The sequence below is a fragment of the Malania oleifera genome, chromosome 8, assembly GCF_029873635.1.
Source record: "Malania oleifera isolate guangnan ecotype guangnan chromosome 8, ASM2987363v1, whole genome shotgun sequence".
Taxonomy (NCBI): domain Eukaryota; kingdom Viridiplantae; phylum Streptophyta; class Magnoliopsida; order Santalales; family Ximeniaceae; genus Malania; species Malania oleifera.
This window is the reverse complement of record NC_080424.1, coordinates 17,832,402-17,844,408: the sequence shown is the minus strand read 5'-3', so window position 1 is coordinate 17,844,408 and position 12,007 is coordinate 17,832,402. Positions and strand designations below refer to the sequence as shown.

Below are 12,007 nucleotides of genomic sequence, written 5' to 3'. Positions count from 1 at the left end.
AGAGAGAAGAGCATTCCAAAGCTGTGATGCCAACTTGCAATGCATAAAGAGTTGGGCACTTGACTCATTATTTCTTGACACATGAAACATATAACAACAGTAAGAGCCATATAGGGTCTTCTTCTTTGAAGCATATCATGCATGTTGATCTTTTCCAATATCACGGTCTAGACAAAAGTTCAAATCTTCCTTGACACCTAAGTCCTCCGAAATAAGTGGTTCCAAGGAAAAGGATTAGGGCTATGGGTTTTCAAAAGATGAGATAGAAAAAATTTAGAAGTAAATATGCCTGAGCAACCCCCCTCCCACACTCTCTCATCCTCACTAGAAGAATGAATGTGCTGGTCCAACAAGGAAATGAGGTTAGTAAGCTCAATAACCTCTTATTGAGATTCCTAAAAAAATGGAAATCCCAAGGACCCCCCCCCCCCCCAAAAAAAACAAAACACACCACAAGAAGAAGTGAAAGAACTAATAGGAGCACTACGAAGAGAAGAAAGCTTTAAAAAATGAGGAAACTTCAGCATCAACGAAGTCTCCCGCACCCCACACATCTTCCTAGAAACAAACTCTATTTCTATTATCCATTTTGAACCGAATAAGAGGAAAGAGTTGATTGGCTACTTGAAAGACTTTTTCAAGGACAAGCGTGAGTAGTAATGCTATTGCTACTTGTTTCCACCCATTCCGTTTGATCTCTTACTTACCCTTTTTGTCACCTTACGCCCAATGGATTTAGTTTCTAGAGGGAATCTCTAAATCTATTCACCTATTAGAGAGATGCTCTTGGATGCCTCATTCCCAACACCTAGGCCCCCCTCCAACTCAGGTTTGCACACCAAATCCCATCTAACAAGATGGTTGTGCCTACTTGCCTCGGGTCCTGACCAAAGGAAATTAAACATCATCTTCTTTGATTACTTGCTAACTCTAGAGGGAACTCTAAACAAGATAATAAAGCGGAATATACAAGAGAGGAGTGCTTATGGGAGTGGTATGACCTCCAAGGGATAAATAAGCCCTCTTCCAAGCCCCCAATCCCCTTGCCATCTTTTCCAAAGATTAGATTCCAGACGGCTTCAGAGTTTGGATTACCTCCAAAGGGGAGGCCAAGATAAGGAAGGGGCCATTGAATGGATTCACAATTCACACTCAATTTGAAATTCTAAAGAGTCCCATTGCCTATATTAATACTAGCTAAACCACTCTTGGACAAGTTGATATTAAGACTTGAGATCTTTTCAAAGATTTTGAGCAACAAAGTAGCTTTCCTGAACTTTGCTAAATTGTCCTCGAGGAGAAGCCAAATGTCATAAGTAAACTGGAGATGGGAACTATCCACTTCCTCACTTTCCACACAAGGGTCTCTGATCACCCCCATAGCCTAAGCATGAAAAAACAACCTACTAAGGATATCAATAGCTGGGGTGAACAAGAAAGGGGGTAGAGGATCCCTTTGTCTAAGATCTCTAGAAGCCTTGAACTTATCTCTTGGCTGACCATTGACAATACTAGACAAATTGGATGTAGTGAGACATCCCTTGATCCACTTTCTCTATAGATCCCCAAAGCCTCACCTTATCTAAAAAACCCTAGTTGATCTTATCATCGGCTTTCTCAAAATCTACTTTGAAGACAATACCTTTTCTGCCCCTCCTCTTCACATCCTCTACTACCTCGTTGGCCACCAACACCGCATCTAAGATATGTTTGTCATGGATAAAAGCAGATAAAGCCAAGGTGATAGTTTCTCCTTAGACAATTCTGAGTCTATTGGCAAGGACTTCAGACAGAATTTTATATAGGCTAGTGACAAGGCTAATTGGTCTAAAGTCCTCGACTCTTCTAGCTCCTTCTTTCTTAGGGATAAGGGCGATAAAAGTGGAATTAGCACTAGTATTGCCCACACCCTTATTATGAAACTCTTTAATAAATTTAAGGATATCTACTTCCAACACACCCCAATTTTCTTGAAAGAAATCCATCATAAAACCATCTAGGGGCCTTGTCTCCACTCATTTCAAATGCTGTTTTTTAAATTTCCTCAACCTCAAAAGGCCTTTCCAACCACCGAGCAAAGTTCTCTTTAATGGGACTCCAATCAAGGTCTTCCACCATCAATCTATTTGGCATTTTCTCCGAAACAAAGGATTTATAGAAATTTGTGATTTCTACTCCTATTTGGTCTTTACCCCTCACCATTTGATTAGAGTCCAAAATCAACTCTTTGAAGTAACTCTTCCTCCTCCCGTTTGGAACCTTATGGAAATAACTAGAATTGCAATCCCCCTCCTTAAAACATTTCACACTAGATTTTTGAAACCAACTCATGTCTTCTTGCGAATGGAGGATGTCTAACTCATTTCTAACCTTAACCTTCTTGCACCTAGCCTCTTCCTCGAGAAGACCACACTTCTAACCTATCTAGAGCTACTATCTTGGAGAGGATCCATTTTTTGCTATTGTGACATTCTTGAAAGTCTTTGTGGAAGCTTTCAAGTTCGATTTTAGGAATTTCAGTTTCTTCAAAAATTTAAAACCTTCCCAACCCTCCACCTGGCGCTCATTCCACCAACTTCTAACATTCTCATGGAGGGAAGGATGAGTTAACCACATGTTCTCAAAGAGGAAAGGAGTGGGCCCCCACTATATAGGATTGGACTCTAAAAGGATAGGAGAGTGATCAGAGTTAGGGGGTGTATTTGCTGGACGAAATGAGGAAAGCATCTCCCACTCATTTGTGAACAAAAATCTACCAGTACAAGAGCAGGCCTCGCTCTCTCTAGAAGCTCCCCAGGTGAAATGACCAATATCAATACTGATGTCTCTAAGCTCACGCTCAGTGATTAAATAGTCAAACTTTCTCATGGTTGAAGAATTCCTAGAACTCTCCAATATTTCTTTAGAATTGCGAACCACATTGAAATCCCCCTCCACCACTCAATGAGGGCTGCACCAACAAGGTAAAGTGCAGAAGGATGAAGGAGGAAGGTCTGATAGGTATGTTGCTTCTCCTCAGCTGGAAGGAAATGACAATGGGGGGAGCTCCAGGATTGTAAAGGGGGAAGTCTGGTTCTAAGAATTTTAATTCTTGTGATTTTGAGAATTAGGATTTCATTTTTGGTTTGGTGGGAAATCAAAATCAAGCTGAAAGGGAGTCTATTCTAATAATTCAAGGAGTGGTAAGGTGTATGCTTGTTGTAAGGAAATGCAAATGAGTTTTGAAGGGAGGAAATGTATGAAGATAAGCGAGAATTTTCTAGTGAGAAAGCACATAAAATTGTAAAAAAGGATTCCAAAGGGCTATTAAGTATACGGGAGGAGCCAGTCAAGGAGAGGGAAAATTTGAGTAAAGAAAGCAAGAGATAGGGAGATGTTACGGATGAGGACAACATGGAGAGTAGTAATTTTGAATGCAAAAAAGGTCTACTATTGGACCATATTTGGGAACAGTGTGGATATTCCTCTAATTCTTCCATTGGTCGTCTCAAAGATTTAACTTACGTGCCGCATCCTCCATTAAAAGGTTTATAAGGTATTTTGTTTGAAGAGGAGGTCCCCAAAACTGTTAAAAAGATTAAGGATGGAAATCGGCCTACTCCCGTTCAAGACGGAATTCCTGAGTAAGGCATTGAAACTCAGAGTTGTTTGATGACTTGGGCCTTATGTTTGATCAAAGAGGTAAGGAAGTTAGGTTTGATGGTGGCAAATCTAGGGCGAAAAAGGGTCAAATTAAAGAGTGTGCCTTGAAAGGGATGAAGAAGATGAGGATGCTATGAGGGAGAGGACCTGGGGATAATTTGTTGGCGTTGAGAGGAAGTCACTGAGGATATTGTGCTTACCTTTGATGTGCTTAACTTTGAATTTATACTATGAGAACCAGTTTGCCCATTGAGTTGTCTCTGCGAGAGTATCTTCTGCTTGAATTGGATCATCTTTGGAAATGATGACATATCCATTTCGATTAGAAAAGTATGTCCAATCAGATAATGGCGATGTTCATATCTCCTTTCCAAAAGATCAGGAATCATCAACAGAGGCATCTCCTCAGCATGTATTTCCGACCATGATGATTCAACCGCATACAAATTCATCACCACTTCCAATAGACCAAAAGATCATGATCAAACCGTCAACTACCTTTATCAACCTGACAGATCCAGCTTCTCTGGGATCTCAGGTCCCTATCCCATACATCAAAGGAGACGGCTTTCCGGTCTACGGACCTATGACCAAATCTGGTCAGAGGGAGTTGGCTAATTTGAAGTGTTTAGTGAACTATGATGGGAAGGGTTTAAAGAGGATATTTCTTGCCCAATTTTGGCAGTTATTTTTTATTTTTGTTATTTTTTTTAAGGAATCCTTTTAAATTTTTCTTGTGTTTTTATTTTTTCGAGGATTTTTTATCCTAGCTTTGATTTTACGTTCTCTACCTTAATACATCTTCTTTCATTATGAAATAAAAACCTAGGCCCTTATAGAAGCAACATTCAGCCCGTACTTCAAAGTAAACCACCACTCCCCTACACCTCTAATATCAAGGAGAATAGACAAGGAGAAGGACCCCTCAAGGGCTTCCTTAATTGACAGTACTCTAGAATCCCACATAATAATCTGACCCTTAGATGCCCCCGACAAAGGAAGACATACCCAGCCTCTATTTTAAATGTCCTAATGATTTCTAATCAGGAAAGAATCTACCTCCTTAAGATTAGTTTCCTAAAAAAATAAGATGTCAGGACTGGATTTCGAGATGAGTTCCTTCACCACTCTTCATTTACTCCTGCTACCTAGACCTCCAACATTCCAAAAAAAAGATCTTCATTTTGTATGTAACAAGGCCTTGGCTGGAATTCTGCTCTTATCATACTTAGCCAAAGACACCTACCTACCCAGCCCACTCCTCAGTTTCTTAGCCTTCTTTCTATCCCCTTGAATTCCTTGAACCTACGTAGAAAAACTTCAACAAATTTACGAGTGATGATTCTGCATCTCAAAAAGCACTACTTCCTAAGCCTAATTCTTTCCCACCTCAAATTAACCAAAGCTAGGTCCAACTCATCCAGGAGACCCGGGTGTCATGGTTGTCCCTCTCATTTTCTAAAAGGTCCAAGGGAAAAGATGAACCCCCATGTGAAGGATCCCTAGTGCAAAGAGGTGCATTCAAGTTATTTTGGTATACAAACGGAAGGGTGGACTACACTCAATAGCGGCAATTTCTATCTTGCAAGTCCTCCAGAACTCCACATCTCATATAGCATGAGCTCAAGTTAGAGGAAGTGTTTGTTTTCAGTTGAGGGCTCCAAATTTTCAACAGAAAGAACATGGTTCAAGGCTGCTCCCAGGCTATGGTTCTCAAGGTTGAGGGCCTTGTCTGGACTCGCCATTCCCAGTAAAGAAAAGACTCGTGAGTTTTTCTAGTAGATGTAAACCCTAAAGTGTGACTTTCTAGTCCATTGCACCTGTCAAGATCTCTGAATTCGCCCTTCATTGTTTGAAGAATAAGTACTGACTACTGTTTTGTCCTGTGAAATTTCACCCTCTTAAGAAACAATTTGTTTGCCCTTATTCTGATTAGATCCCTCCTCTCCTAGCTGAGCCCTGAATGTCCTGCAAGTTGCCGGTAGTCTCTTTAACACCTTCTCCTTTGATCTAATACTGGCTGATTGCAATGGTGATTTCCTCCATTGATTATCAGAATTGAAGTTCGATTCTCACTCTAGGGAGTCGATGGCCTGCCTCATATGAGGGCCTCCTTATAGAATTGGAACTCGCAGTAATCAACTCTAATTTCAGATAAAGGCTAGGGCTTATGATCAACTGCTTTGAAATCTGTGCGGTTTTCCTTTAAGAACAGACCCAGTTTTAAGTGGCCTGCAAATTGAAACTACACGGTTGGAGACACCCTTCAGTTTGCCCAAAAATCCCAACCCTTTATCAAGAACCTTTTTTAGATTTGAGCTTCCCCAGATTAAAATTACTCACAGCTGTTCTAAGCAATTACTGTGTGGAGCCAGACTTGAAAAAAACACTGATTTTCTTTCGCGGAATCTTGGAAAATACTGATGTTAATGGAGCCACAATCAAGACATCTCAGCTTCTGGACTCTGGTGCCTCTTACTTTACCTCCTAGTGCACCCCTGGTAGCTTCCCAGAAAGCTCTCCAGCCTGAAGCCTCCTGTCTGTCTAGGATGCAGATTGTACTCAAAATCCCTATATGTGGGATTTTCTCCAACGAAATAAATTTACCAAAGCCATTCGCCCTCAACCGAAGCAGTAGAATGCAGCTTGGTGCTCTATGGATTCTCTCCATGGGTCCAAGGTCTTTGTGAAAAGGAACCGGTGGCATTCATGTTCCAGCCAGCATCAATCGTCTTTAGAAATGGAAATTACAAATTTTCATTGTCTAGTCTTCTCAACAATATGCAAGGCTCGGCTTTTCCCCTCAAAAAGGAAATTCTTCTTGTGGATCGAAATGGTCGGTTCCATTTAGGAAACGAAAGGCAGCAGAGAAGAGGTCAGGAATGGTGATTTCAGAAGAGGACAAAGAGAGTAAAAGAAAGAACAGAGAAGCAAACACGGATGGAGGTTAGGTTACGAAGAGACACAGACAATTGATGGAGATCGTGAGATGCGAGAAAATTAGGGTTTTTGAAGAAGCTTTCGATTTTCGGTGAAGAAATGTGTAGATGAAAAGAGATTACAGTTTGAAGAGGCATTAGACTTGCAGTGAAAATTGCAGGACTCTGAAAGTGTTAGGGATTTCGCAATTTCCCAGTACTCTGGAAGTTTTGGGGATTTTGTAGAAACTTTCAATTTTTGGGGAAGTACACAAGGCACAGAGCGTGAAAACGGAAGGACGAAAAGAAGAATCGATGTTGGACGAAGAATGAGGGACATAAGAAGATTGGAAATCGAAGGAGAAACCACCATGATCAATCGCTAGTTCTGTGGAAGAACAGACAGAAGGAATTGTCCGACACTCACGAGCTCTCTGTGTTAAAACATCGTTACAAGTTACAACAAACTGTAAACTGGAAATGCAAGTTCTTTTCAGTTTCCTTTTTCTGTTTTCTTGTTCTCTTTTGGTTGTGATTTTTTCTCTCATACATATAATCAGAATTCAGAAAAAAAGGGAGTATGTGAGTTGGCCAATTTAAAGTGTTTTATAAATTATGGAAAATGAATTGGTTGTATTAGGTTTGCTTGCTTCTAGTTTTTATTTCATAATTTGAAAAAACATTTTTATGGACTTCGTGGCCTCTTTTAGCTTCTATTTTACTCCTTTTTCTAAATAAATTTCTTCTGTTGTTGGAAAGAAAGTTCTCACATTTTTCCTCTCAGAAAGATTTAACATCATTGGCCTATAGCTTCTTGCATGGCTCTGAGGACACCTTTTATAGTTATAGTTTATGGACTGCGAGCAAAGTCTGTAAACTCTCATAATGTCACTCCATTATACAAATTGGTGGAGGGAAATTGATTCAATGAAACTTAACTGGATGATTTTTTCATTTGAGCATTCTAGAGAGTGGTGGAAGCATTGTACTTCTACCATTAAAAAATTGGATATATCAGTTGTGGCAAAGCATATATGAACAAATTCTCTTTATCTGAACTACAAGTTTATGACAGAACTTTTGTTGTAAATCTGGTGATAAATGTTATTCAAATATTATTTATACCTATAGAACATTCCTAGGTTCACGATGGTATAAGGAGATTGTATATATATGTATAGCTCTGGTAAAGCATGCATCAGACATTTTCTTTAGCTGAACGACAAGTTTACAATCGAACTTCTTTTTTTGTTGTGAATCTGGTGATAAATTTTATTCAAATATTGTTTATACCTATAGAAAACATTTCTAGGTTCACCATGGTATAAGCAGATTACTATATATATATATTAGTTGTGGTAAAGCAAACATGAGACAAATTTTCTTTGTCTGAACAAGAAGTTTATTTTTTGGTTGTGAACCTGGTGATAATGTTATTCAAATATCATTTATACCTATAAAACATTTCTTGGTTCATGATGGTCCAAGGAAATTACTATTAATTAATATAATTAACTTACCACTAAAGGGAGACTTATTTTTTGATCACACTGCAGAATTTTTGCACTGACAAAAATTCTGACAACTGAAATTTAGAAAGGGTTTTATCCTGGATACTCTTATAATGCAGCTGATATTTGAATTGTTGTAATGGTAGTGATGCTAATGTTTTCAGAATGCAATCAAATGCAATCAATATTTGATTCTGTATCATGGTGATTTTTTTGCCATGGTGTTTTGGCAATTCCTTACCAGGAAAATAGTAATGATTTCTTTACAATTTTTCATCAAGGAAGCTGGACATATAACCAATAAGGGTTTTACAGGCAGTGCAAAAGCTGGTTGATGAAGAGTTCCATGGCATAGTACATCTGCGTACTTCAACGCTGCATAAGAAGGTTGCATCTGCTCGGCATGATTTCATCAAACTTTCTGGCTCTGAAAACAAGTTGGAAGCATTGCTTCAGGTCTGCTTCTTTCTATCTTCTAAAGGATTTTATTTTATCAACAACTATTAGCTAGTGGGAGTGAATCATAATAATATGACCTCCTTGATGAAGCAATGACAGTGTGTTCATAATGTCTTGATTCTATAATTCTGTGTTAACTATCTTGTAGAGTGCATTATTTTTTTTTCAATTATGAGAACCGATGTTTATTTATCTATTATTTAAAAGCTTGCATGAAGTCATCTGGAAAAAAGGCACAAGAACATAGTTACCTGGGTTGCTGCCACCAACCAAACCCCCCTCGCGAAATGAAGCTGTGTGTATGTATGCATGTTTGTATGTATGTATGTGTGCATGCACACACACATTTACACATTTATTTTGGTGTGTATATTCTAACATTAGAAAACATGTATGTATATATATATATATATACATGTTTTCTAATGTTTGAATACCACTTCACCTGAAAGCTTAATTTGTTAGTTTATAGGCCAATTGGACATGTTAAATGGGTGGATATGGGTCAAGATGGTTAGGGTCAAAATGGGTTGGGGCATTTATGACCCCTTTACCCATTTATATGAAATATTTGATCCATTTATCACCCATACCCATTTTGACATTGGTTACCCCATTTACCCATTTAATTTTAAAGCATGCGAAACTAATTGTTGAATAATGGTGAAATTTATAGCTATCTTCAAACATTATCAATGCTGCATCTTCCTACCATCTTTGAAGGTTATTTGATCTATTGCTCACCTAAAAAATATGTACGTTAAATGCATGTATGCGCAAAGCAAACCAATTGCGTACACCCATAATTGGGTAATTATGCACATATTTGAATTGATGTGCCCATAAATTGTATTTACGCATAATTGCATACTTATGTACATATTTGAACTGGTGGGGGTCCATAGTTACAAAATTATGTATAGATTTACGAATTATAGTACTAATTACATATTTAATTATATAGTTTAATGTCAAATGAGAGTTGTAGGAAATACAATTACATATTCGTATAGTTATGGACATATCTTAACTAGTAATTACGCAATTATGTACATGCATCCATGCATATTAATTGGTTTGTATAATTGAACCGAACTAATTGTGTACACTCATGATTGCATAATTACACACACACACACACACACACACACACACACACATATATATATATATATATATATATATATATATATTTTAACAGAGGTGTCCATACTTAAAAAAACCATGTATATAGATTTTCGATTATAGTATTGATTTTGTAATTAATTATATAGTTTAATTTGAAAAGGTAGTTGTGGCCAATACTATAATTACGTACAATTTTATATAGGTATGGACATATCTTAATAAACCAATTATGTAATTATGTAGATGCATGCATGCATATTAATTGGTCGACATAAATGAATCCAACCAATTGCATACATTTATAGTTGCATAATTATGTACACTTATGAGTAAAAAAAAAAATTATGTACATATAATTACGTAATTATGTGCATATTCAAACCAAACTATCAATATATTACAAAATTATGTATATAGATATTCGAATTATAGAATTCATTACGTAATTATGAATTTTAATTTCAAATGATATGTGTAACCAATACTATAATTACATATCTATATATTTACGGACATATCTAAACGGAATGAATTATGTAATTATGTACATGTATGCATATTAATTGGTTCGAAAAACCAAACCAAATCAATTACGTACATACATAATTGCGTCATTACGTTCATATTTGAGCAGAATTGTCCATGATTATAAAATTATGTTCATATATTTCCGAATTATATTGTTAACTACATAATTGTGTTGTCTTATTTTAAATGATAGGTGTAGCCAATACTATAATTATATATTTACATAATTACAGACCGAACCAATTATGTAGTTATATACATATATGTATATTAGTTAGTTTGGAACACTTAACCAAAACAATTATGCATATATAATTGCGTAGTTAATTACATACATATTCAAACCAAATTGTTCATAATTACAAAATTATATATATAGATTTCTAACTAATAGTATTAATTATGTACATAGTTTAATTTCAAATGATATGTGTAGTTAATACTATAATTACAGTGGTCTACGTAACTACATACAAATCTAAATCAAACCAATTATTTAATTATGTACATGCATGCATATTAGGTGGTTTAGATAACTAAACCAAACCAATTATGTACATGTGTAATTGTGCAATTATGTACATATTTGAATTGAATTGCCCACAATTACAAAATTAGGTACCTAGATTTTCAAATTATAGTGTTAATTACATAATTATGTAGTTTAATTTCAAATTATAGTTAGATGTAACAAATACTATAATTATATAACTATGTATTTGCTAACATATTTAAATCGAACCAATTATGTAATTATGTACATGCATGTTGCATGCATATGAACCAAATTAATTGCGTAATTTGTAATTGCTTAATTACATATATATTCATACCAAATTGTTCATAATGTAATGTACATAGATTTTCCGAAATATGGCATTAATTATGTAATTTTGCAGTTTAATTTCAATTGATAAGTGTAGTTAACATTAATGTAATTACATACCTATAAAATTATGGACATATCTAAATTGAACCAATAATGTAAAGTACGTACATGCATGCATAATAATTGGTTTGGAAAACCAAAGTGAATCAAATTACATACATATACATAAATGCGTAATTACGTACTTATTGTAATCGAGTTGTCCATAATTATAAAATTATGCATGTAGATTTCCAAATATAATATTAATTACGTAATTATATAGTTTAATTACAAATGATAAGTATAGACAATACTATAATCACAAACCTACATAATTACGGACATATTTAAATCAAGCTAGTAATGTAATTTTGATCATGCATGCATATTAATTAGTTTGAAAATCAAGTCAAGTTATGTACGTAATTATATAAATATTTTATTGAATAGAACATAATTACATGATGCACTTAGAGATTCAAATCATTATATTAGTTATTTACTTGTAATATATTTTTAAATGTGATAAATTAAATATATTAATTACTATTATAATTAATGAGATTGAAAATTTAAATGTTTTAAGCGGGTACACCCATCTAACCCATTTTATAAATGGGTGTAAATGGGTCATCCATTTATAACCCATATAATTACATGGGTGTACCATAACCCTTATGTTTATGATTGATATGGGTGGGTTAATGGGTATGGGCTGTAATTGTCACTACTATGGCCAACAATGTATGTCAGGCCTTAACACTCTCCTGCAATAGACAAGGTAAACAATGCTCCTTATGGGGAAAAGGATAATTCGTGAGAAACAAACAATAAACGCAGGCAAGAAGACTAAAACTTAGGACCTCCTGGCAGCCTAGCTCTTACCATGTTAAATTACCACTTCACATAAAAGCTTAAGCTGTTAGGTTGTGGGCCAAGATTGTATATCA

At 35.9% G+C, this 12,007-nt stretch overlaps 1 protein-coding gene across 1 annotated transcript in view; it reads left to right on the top strand.

The window, feature by feature from the left end:
- The window catches only part of LOC131162108 (DEAD-box ATP-dependent RNA helicase 39), a 40,853-nt gene that overhangs the window by 12,598 nt on the left and 16,248 nt on the right, over positions 1-12,007 (top strand). Inside the window, exon 5 of the mRNA XM_058118271.1 lies at positions 8,387-8,527. Coding sequence (XP_057974254.1) covers positions 8,387-8,527 — 141 coding nt within the window. The remainder of the gene's footprint in view (positions 1-8,386; positions 8,528-12,007) is intronic.